Source organism: Schistosoma mansoni, chromosome 2, assembly GCF_000237925.1.
Source record: "Schistosoma mansoni strain Puerto Rico chromosome 2, complete genome".
In the NCBI taxonomy this organism is placed as follows: domain Eukaryota; kingdom Metazoa; phylum Platyhelminthes; class Trematoda; order Strigeidida; family Schistosomatidae; genus Schistosoma; species Schistosoma mansoni.
Genome location: NC_031496.1, coordinates 24,294,918 through 24,307,872, shown reverse-complemented (window position 1 = coordinate 24,307,872; position 12,955 = coordinate 24,294,918). Strand labels below are relative to the sequence as shown.

The following is a 12,955-nucleotide window of genomic DNA, read 5'->3' as shown; positions in this document are numbered from 1 at the left end:
AGAAAAGCGACAAACACAAAGGTCATAATAATAATAATAATCTGAGTAATAATCAAGAAAACTTGTATAAGGTAATAATAATAATAACTGATTAGAGTTTAAATGTAAAATAGTAATTTAAAAAAACAAAAACCGATAATAATCAGATAAAAGTACAAAAACAAAAAACCAAAAAACGTACCCAATGAGGGAATTAGGGCCAAGGAAGGGTAAGAGGTTGGACAAATCGTTTCTGCACGCAAAGTTCAGGCTTGAATTCATGGATTGCCAATGCCTCAGCAGTGCATAAAATATTGATTCGACCTCCCTTTGATCCGGTTCTTTTAACTCTATAGATTATTTTAAAGGACGTCTCTTTTGGAGCAATGTGTCCGCAATTGATCAAGTGCTCTTGTATTGAACTGGTTATCTTCTTACATTCACCTTTTAGGAGCCAAGCTGGATAGTGTTCAGAGATACGTTTGGAAAGCGATCGCTTTGTGCGGCCTATATAACGTGCTCCACATGAGCAAGTAAATTTATAAATACACATCGATGTGGCCCAAAGCGAAAGCTTATCCTTAACACACCCCCGAATGGTAGGCCGGCTAGAGAAAACGATTCGGAGCTTGGCTGTGTAGAAAGTTTTATTCAACGTTTTTGAAATCCGTTTATTCAGGATTTCAGCAGCCGTGTCTCCCTTGAATTCCATATTCATAAACAAGGTTTTCTTCTGCACCGTCAAAGTTATTTGTTGCTGACGTCTAGATGTTAAGTTGCTACCAACGAACCTCGGTGGATAACCATTTTTGATGAGGGTCTGTCGAAGATATGGGGTATTGTTTATTCGAATCTTCCCGTTGATGTTTAGGACTGTAATAGACCAGTCTCTTATTGGCATATGTGCATACTGTAAGTATCGCCTCTAAATAGCCTTAATTCACAAGCATTATAAGCTAGCCACTATCCATCTTTGCTTGGAATGTAGTGTTTGTCTAGGCCTTAGTGCTAATCGAATTCTAACCATCAATTTCTGATATGGCCACTAGTTTAGGTGACGACATGGGTGCAATATGTTTTTAATGTTGAGTAGTTGAACGTAATCGTCAGGAAACCCTGAAACTAAGTTTAGAGCTTGTAAACACTAATCAGAAAAGGGGTGTCTGTGAACTCTAGGATACTCGTGTTCCTAATGGGACTCCAACCAGTGTCAACCAGCTACACGGTTTTTAACGCTATTTTGACTGCTAACCTAATAGATAAATTAATCAACTTTCGGCAAACATAGTGTCATTTCGAACATATTAACACTTATTTGAATTAGGATATTCGGGTAGTTATATTATCAACTTTCTCATATTCCCCGTATTTGCTTCACACAGAGGTAACTCTTCCTTCATTTGAATTTCATAGAGCACTGATTAAATATATGAAATACTTGACTTCTAGCTTTTCGATTGTAATTACGAAATCTACTGCAACTACTTTGATCTTTCCGATTACTGCTTATACTTTTACTACCTCTACCACTATGGGATTCGATTCAACAATTGTATCTCTGTGCTAATGGGGTATGGCAACTTGAACTGATGTACGCACGTACGAAGTTCAACGTTGTTGCTGACTTTGATTCAGGAAGCTGTTTGGTACAATTATTCTTAAGAAGTTTATCTTAAATCCAAGTATGTGAACATGTGCAACGTGAATAAAGTACACAAATATTATTGTGCTCACAATGGAATTTGTAATCAAATGTAGCTCAAGTTCAAATATTTTATGTATTAACTATAGGAAATGCACATGAGTAAGTGTTCAATTTAATTACAAAAACCAAATGATTAATGGTTTGCTTTATTCTACAAGCTTATATTATGTTGAAACTCCGCCTGCCGGTCTCAAGCCCGGATAAAGGAGGAGGGTTGGGCATGGGGTTAGCGACCCCATCTCGTAGAAAACCAATATCAGAATTCTCAATACAAATATCAAGACAGTTCTACTGTATTGGGCGGAAACCTGGAGAACTACAAAAGTCATCATCCAGAGGATACAAGCGTTTATTAACGGTTGTAAGCAAAATACTTCAGATCTGTTGGCCAAACACTATCAGCAACAAGTTACTGTGGGAGAGGACAAACCAGATTCCATCAAGCTAAGGAAGAAATCAGGAAGATGAGCTGGAACTGGATAGCACACACATTGAGGAAATCACCCAACTGCATCACAAGGCAAGCCTTCACATGAAATCCTCAATGCCAAAGGAAAAGAGTAAGATCAAAGAACACATTACGCCGAGAAATGGAGACAGATATTAGAAGAATGAACGAAAGTTGGATAGAACTATAAAGGAAGGCCCATGACAGAGTGTGGGTTGGAGAATGCTGGTCGGCGGCCTATGCTCCATTCGGAGTAACAGGCGTAAGTAAGTGATATTATTTTGATGTTTGCCCAATAAACACTGTTATTACTAAGTACAAAAAACGAGCTATTTGGACTCAGTTTTTTCGTGGATAACTCATATGCAATTGAGACGGCATGCACTGGGTTCGAATCTTGAAGTGAATATAAACACTTGGGTGAACCTAGATACAACTGACCAGTTACAAATCAGACGAAACACATTCCCTTGGTGGTACTACCAGTAGCTGCTTTAAGTACAAAACCTTATATTTAAAAACTTTCTAGATTATGTAGTCCAGAATAATCGACAGAGATATTCTTTTTAATGACTGCATTTCCATATCTGTACAATCATATGCACATGGTAGGTTTTTTAATGAGATAACTATCATCACGGAACGAAATCATTTGGAAAATAACCAAAAATTAAGAAACATTTGGAGATAGTTGTTTAATCCTCGATTTTGGATTAAATAATACGTTTAGAAGTAATTTATATTAACGTTAGAATATCATTTCCAGTGAGCTTCAATCTAATTTTAGGTAGGGCGTAGTTATGAAATGAAACCAGAACAAACCTATTCAATGGACGTAAACAAATTGTTAGTGGAATTGACCTTAAAGTTTAAATGAAGGCCGTGCTAGACCATTGACAATTAAAACTAATCAATCAACATCGAGGTCTACAGGACAAGCTGTGAGCCCTAAGTGGAGAAATTCGGACGCTTCACTTCTACCTGAAGTTTGTGCTGATGGTGAAGTTCAGAAAAACGATGAAAACTCCACAACCAAACTATCCAGCTCAGAGAACAAAACTTCATCAAATTCCTTCATTATTATTATCATTACACATTTTATATTTAGAAGTCCTGACTACCGTTTATTTAAAATGGCCTTCATCTTTATTTTCATACTAATTGTTATCAAAAGTACTGTGTTTATCTTAGTGATTAATTATCCCACCAGTTTTATAAATTCACTCCATACAAGTTTTTTTACAAAACAATACTCAGTCGATTTCTAGATCACAACTCACAGATTTTGGACAATTTATTTCATATTTAGATTGATACAATGGATGGATCAATCTTAGACCACTATTGAAAACCTAGAAGCACTGGACGGCCGTTTCGTCCTAATATGGGACTCCTCAGTAGTCTGCAACCATGACCCTGCACGCTAGACTCGAACCCAGGAACTTCGGTCTCACTCGCGAACGTTTAACCTCCAAACCATTGAGCCGGAAGCCAACGGTGTTGATGTCTAACTTTAGTCAATTCACGATATTGCGCCACCGTCCACCATTGTCTTCAGTGATTAACTGCCTCACAACAGACATGATTAAACTCCACAGGTCATGACCTATCACTAGAACTCCATCTTGAAGCTAGTCACTAATGAGTCCATTATTATTTTTTGTTACGTAATCGAAAGGTGTTGGTGACCATCTCAAGTAAATACTATAAACTGGTAAATCCATAAAATGATAGAAAAAACATTTTATACCTTGCTAGTTCTTTCTTAAGTGGATCTTACGTTTGCGATTTTCTTAGGTCTATTGAGGTGCAGATATATACACAAACCCAACCAAGTATAGGTCAAGTCTAATTATGTCACTCGTTTCGAGAGACAGCCCTCTTTATAACCACTTCAAAGGTGATAGATGCCTAAATGGTCTGTTTGTTTTTAGTGTTTATTTTATGCTGCAAGTTCTTAGTTCAAATAGCGTCTTTTTCTACGCTTCAAGTTGGAAATAACTGCTTATTATAGAATACTTGAAGATAGTCTCTAGTACCTGTTAAAGGTGAGGTTATAAAAAATCCAATCAAATATTTTAATGCTTGACTTAACTATTCTATTTGAGTGTTGTAGCCTCCCCGTTACAATTACTACACCTAAACATTTGGCTTTATGGAGTGAATCATATAGATTTTAATCACATTCCACTTGATCCTGGCTGCAATAACTAGGATAGTTGGTAGGGACAAAATAAGGTATGTACTTTGATCGTCTTGATTGTTGTGACTGAGAGATACTGAATTACATGATATAAAAAACCATTCCAATTTTCATGAAGTGAATAAGAAAATGAAAGTCGATTATAGAATAAAATATATTTCATCCGTTAAAATTGAATAATTGTGTCGATATCCAAGTGTTCATACTCTTGAAATTAGTTGACCTGTGTGATAAACATCTTACAATATTACTAGTAAGTAACTACCTTGCTCGTTAGCAAGTACAAACACATGTAAAAAAGTAATGATTTGTAAAAGAAACAAGACTGAATTACGTTGCTTCTCAATTATAATTGCTTAATTACACCTGTCACCCCTCGTGGAGGAGTATAGGCCACACACCAGCATACTTTATCCAACTCTCTCCAGGGAAATCCTTTCCAGCTGTTTCCAGTTATTACTCATCCTTTTTCGTGCCTGCATCCGATTGTCGGCGCAGTGTGTTCTTTGGTCTTCCTCATTTCCGCTTCCCTTCACGATAACAAGTTAGGGATTGCCTCGTGATATAATTTGGTGATTTCCTCAATATGTGTCCTATCCACTTCCGGCATCTTTTTCTAATTTCCTCATCAGCTCGAACCTGGTTTGTTCTCTCCCATAGTAGGCTGTTGCTGATGGTATCTGACCAACGGACATTGAGTATCTTACGTAGGCAACTGTTTAAAAATACTTGTAACTTCTTGATGATGGTTGTAGTAGTTCACCAAGTTGGGAGTAAGTAAGTAATGATGGTTACTCATGATCCATGTAGCTCAGTGTCAATATCATTAACTGTAACATTAATTGATGCATGTTCGAATTTCATAGGGAATATCAATTTTACAAAAGTTTTTTATACATACGTTTTGCTGATAAATGTCAATTAGCATGACAGATCAATTAAGCAAAAAATATCATTTAACGATTAGTTACAATCATTTAATTTCATTAAGACTGAAATGAACTAACGTAATACGATATTACTTTTACTAACTAATAATAATTAATAACAGAAGGGGTTTTTGTGGATATTATAGTAATTTCAATAATTGAGATTATGAATCAATTGAAGCTAGACCAACGTGGAAAACCTGGAAACACTGGACGGCCGTTTCGTCCCATTATGGGACTCCTCAGCAGTGCACTTCCACGATCCCGTCTCGCAAGATTCTAACCCAGGACCTGTCAGTCTCGCACCAGAGCGCTTAACCTCTAGACTACCGAGCCGGCATCCAAAGGGGTTAATGTCTAACTTTAACCAATCCACGAAATTGAGCGACACATCCACCACTGTCTTCAGTGAGTTACTATCTTACAACAGACAGCCGTCCAATGCTTCCAAGTATTCCATAGTGGTCCAGCTTCAATGAACTCATGATCTCAACTATTGAAATTAATGATAATAATTAAATAAGTTTATTGTAATACACTAGCTGCTTAGTAACTATAAAATTTCAAATTGTACCAGTTAACCTGTTAAAAAACAAATCATGAGTTCATTCATTTAGATAAAGAATAAATGAATGGAATTTACAATAAAACAATACATATCATTACCAGTGTAAGTAAATAAATGAATATGGAAGTCTATTTAAACAATTATGTTTTGTAATATTTACTCTTCGACTATACAAACTATAGAAAAACTCATTAGGTCTATTTGTGAAACCAAATTTGGTAAAGTTATGCATGAAATACATAGAATCCAAATTAATACTCATTGTATATATGTACATATATACATATCATAATAGAATATGTAGGTAATTTCTAACAAATAATTCTATAAGTAACAATAAATCAACCGATGTATCCCAATCTATAATTGTAGCATTGTCAGCTATTGTATGCCATACTTTTGGAAATGGTAAAGGAATTAAATGTAGTACAGGGACACCTATATTAATAATATAGAAGAAAAATGTTATATGTGTATTTCAGTGAAATTAACCTAGTGAAAATATGAAGTTTCATTATCATTCATTTATCATAAAGCTGAATGATATGTCAAGGTTGGTTTTAATGATTTAAATTATCTTAAAACTTAAGTTAATATAGAAATAGGGTAGTAAGCAAAGATGGATAGTGGCTAGCAGTAAATTCCACGACACGCGTTTCGTCCCATTTGGGACTTGTCAGCTGGATATACCTGCATCTCAGAGTTGATGTTTACTTTGGGTCTCGAACCCAGTACTTTTCGCTTCAAACGCCATCGCGTTATCCACTCGGCCACTGAGTCCTGATAGCCACTTGATTGTGCGATGGGGTGAAGTTTAAATTCATTTAGTATTGTTTGTTTGAATCTTCCCATCGATGTGTTAGGATTGCAACTGGTCAGTCTCTAATTGGCATATGTGTATACTGTGCGTATTGCCTCGATATAGCTTTAATTCACAAGCATGGTGAAGCGAAAGATACTGGGTTCGAGTCCCAGAGTGAACATGACCTCTGAGATGCATGTACATCCAGCTGACGAGTCCCAAATAGGACGAAACGCGCGTCCTGGGTTCCAGTGCTAGCCACTATCCAGCTCTGCTTACCATGCTTGTGAATTAAGGCAATATCGAGGCAATACGCTCAGTATGCACATATGCCAATTAGAGACTGACCAGTTGCAGTCCTAACACATCGATGGGAAGATTCAAACAAAACAATACTAAATGAATTTAGAAATAGGATAGTTTACTTTGTTTGACACCCTAATTTATATTGAATTGTTTTGCATGTTAATGCCACTATTTTCAGAACAACTTATGTCTTTTTAGATATCGGACTGCTCCTGTGGAGCAAGTTATATATTGGTCGAAGTTCTAGGAATTTACATTTTCGTGCTCGTGAACACCTCCCCGCGTGGCTAAACAAAGGTTTGGTGAAGAAAGTAAACAGCTAGATATTGGCTCATTTAGTACAAACTGGTCATAGTACCAGTATAAACCAATCCTTTTCAATTATTTATAGGATCAGTAATTTTTTGCCAAAGCTTGTCAGGCTTAAAGTCATTCAAATGGCTGAAGCAGTAGCCATCCGGATGAAGAAACCGGAGCTATGCGTACAGAGGAAATATCTCCAACCTGAAAATAATTTGTCGAAAAGAATATTCTTCGTTCGAATATTAGTCTTTGAATATTCAAAATTAGTTACTGAAACAGCGGTATAGTTAGGAAAGATTATGGGAAGCTTTGTGACGGAGAATTCGATCACTATTTAAGAATTTTGATTGTTCATATAGTTCTCATAAATCTTGTTGAGGACACTTTCAGGAATCTCTTTGATAGGGATGAATTCCATCATCCTCTGTAGTGCAGGTGAAAAGCATTTCTGTTTGTAAAAAGGTGAGGAGTAGTGAATAGTGGTTTGCTCTAGATTGCTGCTCAATTTTGAAATTGTTTTTCGGTCCGACTCATGTTTCTAAGTAGTATTTAGTAAAAACTAACAAAGAGCACGTGCGTTGGCTAAAGTTCCCATAGTAAATCACCACAATAAGACAAAATTAACCAAATAAGTGGCAAAAAAGAGTCGAAATGTATGGTGAGAAAGACTGGAAGTTAAGATTATGGCTTGAGAACAATGAATAGAAAGAAGGTATGTATGAGTGCAGTTTTGTGATTTTAGATATAAAACAAAGTAAAGAGCACGGATATGAAATCGATTCCAAACCCAAGCTGGAGAATCGTGTACCAATAGGAACTCAAGGTTATCAGTGTTAAGACAGATCCTGACTGTTGTTTTTGACACGGGAATTTAGTCAACAGTCATAACAAACAGCCAATGTAACTAACCTTTTTCTACAAATGGCATATGATCATCACCAATCTGGTAGTGAACAGCATGGCCAAAATAGGGTTTATTATTTTCACTGGATGATTTCAATAGATTAAAAGATCTCATTCTCCTTTCTATTAAATACAAACAAAAGGAATCAAAGTGAATATAGGGATCAATGCCAAGGTTGAACTTGGTGGTTTCAAATAAACTGAGCATTGCGTAGGATGTTAGTAATAAATATATTTTTTCGTGATACCTCAATGAGTAAAAAATTGCATTCAAGTGTTAGTAAAATTCCATAAACAAAATAAACATGCTAGAGGAAGAGACCATTTAATTTACTGAATGGTTACAATAAGAGAAATTTCATATGGTTTTGTACATTGGATCTAGTGACTAAAATAACTGATTTTTGAATTACAGATTACAAGTTTGAACTTCACTTCATCTACATCGGTTTGGGCATCGGGGTAATTTAACTAGCCATCATACTCATTTAGTCCGGATTACTAAAAACGGGAATCTAAGTTTGGGGGTGAAGTAGAACTGTTGATTCTATTGGTGTGATGCCAGTAAGTCGTCTCTCTCAAACAACCAAAGTCTGCAATGATGCCGTCATTCCACAACGGAGGAAAGGGTTTAGAAAACGTCCTCCTTAAAAATAGTACACATTACCTTGACCCATGGATTACGGTCTTCAGTGAAAACGCCTCTAAAGTATGAATCTAACACGTCAAGAACTTCGAACAAAAAACACCATGTGTAATCAATTTGAAAAAATTGTTCTTTGAGATCCGGAGTCACGCTTAGAAGTCACTACAACCACTACTAATCTGGTTTCCTTTTCAAGTCTCTTAAGAAATAATATCCTTTCATAGTGAGAACGACTGGTAATCGACAACTACTTTCACACGTCTAACAGTACCCAAGATCATGTTGTTCACAATTAAATCCTTTTGTCACTTCTTAATATTCCTCTTTTCCCCACCTTTCTCCTATAACTTAATCTTTATCCCCACGATCCATTCCATACTCGAATAAAATGTAGCTCAAACTCATGTACATAAACTTGTACGTGTTGAGTGAATTGCATCAATAAAATCTCTTAAATTAATTTCTATGTGTTAATGAATTATACAAAAATCAATATTCAATTTAATAATTAATCAATAAATTGGTTATCAACTTTACCTTTAATATAGTCGGATTAAAATGATCTGATAGTTAATCGATTTTATCAATTAAACTCATTTATTTCTCGTTATTGCACTATTTTATACGTTTTTTTCATTATTATATTATAAATTACTTACGAACTGAACTCTTATAATTACGAAGAAAGTTGTTAATACAGTGGTTTATAATGAGAGTAAACTAGTTTACGGATAATTATAAGTATGTGTATATATATTAGACGAGGTAATGGTGAAATAAGATTTAGTTATATGGTATAATGAAGATATTTTTCATTACAGAATGAACTCTGAGAATCATAGAAGATCAGGGAACAATAGAGCAACTTACTTATGTCTGTTACTCCCAATGAAGAATAGGCCATAGACCATCATTTTCCAACCCGCTCACTCTATCATGAGCCTTCCTTTCCAATTCTATCCAACTTTTGTTCATTCTTCTCATGTCTGTTTCCATTTCTCGGCATAATGTATTCTTTGGTCTTCCTCTTCTCATTTGGCCTTGAGGACTTTATGTGAGGGCTTGCCTTATGACACAGTTAGGTGATTTCCTCAATATGTGTTCTGTCCACTTCCAGCGCATCTTCCTCATTTCTTCCTACGCTGGATGGAATCTGGTTTGTTCTCTCTCACAGTAGGTTGTTGCTGATAGTTTCTGGTCAACGGATCCGAAGTATTATGCGTAGACAACTGTTAATAAACACCTGTATCTTCTGGATGATGACTTTCGTAGTTCTCCAAGTTTCCGCCCCATATAGTAGAACTGTCTTGACATTTGTATTGAAAATTCTCACTTTGGTGTTGGTTGACAGTTGTTTTGAGTTCCAGATGTTCCTCAATTATAGATATGCTGCTCTTGCTTTGCCGATCCTCGCCCTCACATCTGCATCAGATCCACCGCGTTCACCAACAATTCTGCTCAGGTATGTAAGGGTCTTTACATCCTCCAAAGCTTCTCTGTGAAGTGTGATTTGATTGTTGCATGTTGTGTTGTTTCGGAGAATCTTGCTTTTCCCTTTGTGTATATTGAGACCTACTGCTTCTGAGGCTGCTGCTACACTGGTCGTCTTCTCCTGCATTTGTTATTGCGTGTGCGATAGAAGAGCCAGATCATCTGCGAAGTCTAGATCGTCCAGCTGCATCCCAGCTGTCCATTGTATCCCGTGCTTCCTCCCAGATGTTGACGTCTTCATGATCCATTCGATCACCAGGAGCAAGAGAAAGGGTGAGGGTAAGCAACTTTACCTGACACCGGTCTTTACTTAGAACGAGTCTGTAAGATATCCTCCATGCGCGGCTTTGCAGTTTAATGCATCATAAGAATTTCGTATGATATTGACTATCTTCTCAGGTACGCCGTAGTGTCGAAGAAGCCTCTATAATGTTGTCCTGTCCACGCTGCCAGATGATTTCTCATAGTCAATAGAGCAACTGTTTTGTTCTAAGTTGGGATTCTTCAGTATTTCATGCGACCTCCGATAAGATCAAAATAATGATAATAATAGTGTAATTCATTAACTGAGTACAGGTTTATGTACCTGACTCTTAGCTACATATAGTTATGTGAAATCAAGAGAAACTACCCGACTGTTTACTATAACAAAGTTGAGTGTGGTTTGAACCAAGGATACAGGTCTCATGGTGAACATAATATCACTGACATAATAAGGAGTTGAAGTTCAATGATCCACACTTGCAACTTCAGTTTATTAAGGGCATAGAGTATTAATAAAATAAATTATAAAATACAAAATGATTTTTTACTCCTAAAGAAAGAAAATTTGAAACAGAAAATTATGTATTCATGAAAATCTTGAAATCAGGCGTTTTCAATGTTTCACTAGAGAGTCTAGTCCAGACCTCTTCAAAGCAAATTACTTTATATCATTGATTGAGATCCATATAACTATGATTTTTTCCTTGTAGATTTAGCGACCGATAATTGTGAAACTAAGACTAAACAACTGCTTATTGCTTCCAGGTTTTCAATGATCGTGATCTCAATGAAAACTTCAACAATCTCCACAACCCTTATCTATACTGACATTATGAAATTATTCATTTAAAATGGAACGAAAGTTTTTATCTACAGTAAAAAATAATAACATCATAGACGCCTTACCCAGTTCAATGAGCATATTAAAACTTCCTTTATCCTCATAAGGATACTTTGGTATGTGAGGTTGTTTTGCACCAAGTAAATCCAATAAGACAAGAAGATCCTATTGATTTTTTTTTCAGAAAAAAAAGAAAAGAAAACAGAATGAAAACTCCACATTATATTAAGGTATAAATCAATATGAAATGTGTTGTGATCATAGTGTATCGCAATCGGCTAGTAACGTTCCAAATGTTCAAAACCTACATAATTACGAAATACAAATTGTGTAGATTGACGTAAAGATGGATAAATCGTTTATTTGATCACGTTGATAATCAATAAGTTGAGAAATAAATATAAATTAATCTGCATACTTTTATATTGTCTAACCATTAAGATTTTGAGAAACATCTCTTCCAATTTGGGATATATTAGTCAGATGTACCTGGATTCCAATGTTACACTCTATGGTTCAAACACGTTACCCATTACTTTGAAACGCTAGAGTGTTCTCCACTAAACCGATAGTTACGATGAATCCCAACTTGTCCAACAGATATGCAATTAAAAGAAAAATAAAATAATTCAGTTTTAAATGCAGCACGGTTATTACGTTTTATCGATTCTAAATATAGTATTTTCGTTGTTTGACAAATTGACTATTGCTTAAGTTATAAACCGTCAGATTCCTCTGGTTTAAAGACAATGCCTCCATTACAAAAATTAAAGGTTCTTAGTTTAGAATTTCTGGTAGATTTGTGGGTACAGGCTGCATGTAAGACCAAAACCGAAACAGGAAATCTACCCCCTTATGTCATTGGCTTTTAAACTTCTTTAGCTCACTTAAGAAAACAATTTCTATTGATACAATTGGTTCTCGTTACGAATTTGAATAAGGCCAAAAGAACAATTGAGGCAGAATAATATGAATTCACGATATTTCATGGTTTCTCATCAGTTGTTTACAACCATATATGCATTAAAATGTAACATTGACAACTCATCACGTCAAACTGCATCAACAGCATCTGTACGATAGCATTGAGAGACGAAAGAGTATTTCAGAGGAAAAGTTAAACAGGCGTCAAACATTAGGCAACCACTGTGTTCTATCATAGCACAGTCATCAAAACAAAATACGACCATCAGTTGTGAATAATTCAGCATGACGCTCTTCTGTCATCAAGTCCATCATTTCCTGTAGACACACGTTATAACCAACATCACCAACAATGGGAACCTACCTCCTGAGAAAATACGAAAGGTGAAATCATCATTACAGGATGACAACACTGATTAGTTAGTAAGTAAAAGAATTCAAGATGGAAATTATTATATCTGTCACTGTTATGTCTGCAGCTAGGCTTAATTGACTTGCACTTGGTACTCGAAACTGCAAATACGACAACGCGTAATGCAAAAACACTGATGATAAGCATTTACTTCACCCCATCAAAATGTTATATGCATACACAACTTTCTCTATCATTTATCTACAGTCAAGTTGACAATCACACTTGTAG

The 12,955-nt window shown here is 35.8% G+C and overlaps 1 protein-coding gene across 1 annotated transcript in view; it reads right to left on the bottom strand.

Annotated features, from left to right (window-relative positions):
- Nucleotides 1-6,118: 6,118 nt before the first annotated feature.
- The window catches only part of Smp_166280 (glutaminyl cyclase (M28 family)), a gene marked incomplete at both ends in the record, with an annotated part of 19,486 nt that continues 12,649 nt past the window's right edge, over nt 6,119-12,955 (bottom strand). Inside the window, 3 exons of the mRNA XM_018796166.1 lie at nt 6,119-6,270; nt 8,153-8,269; nt 11,454-11,553. Coding sequence (XP_018650405.1) covers nt 6,119-6,270; nt 8,153-8,269; nt 11,454-11,553 — 369 coding nt within the window. The remainder of the gene's footprint in view (nt 6,271-8,152; nt 8,270-11,453; nt 11,554-12,955) is intronic.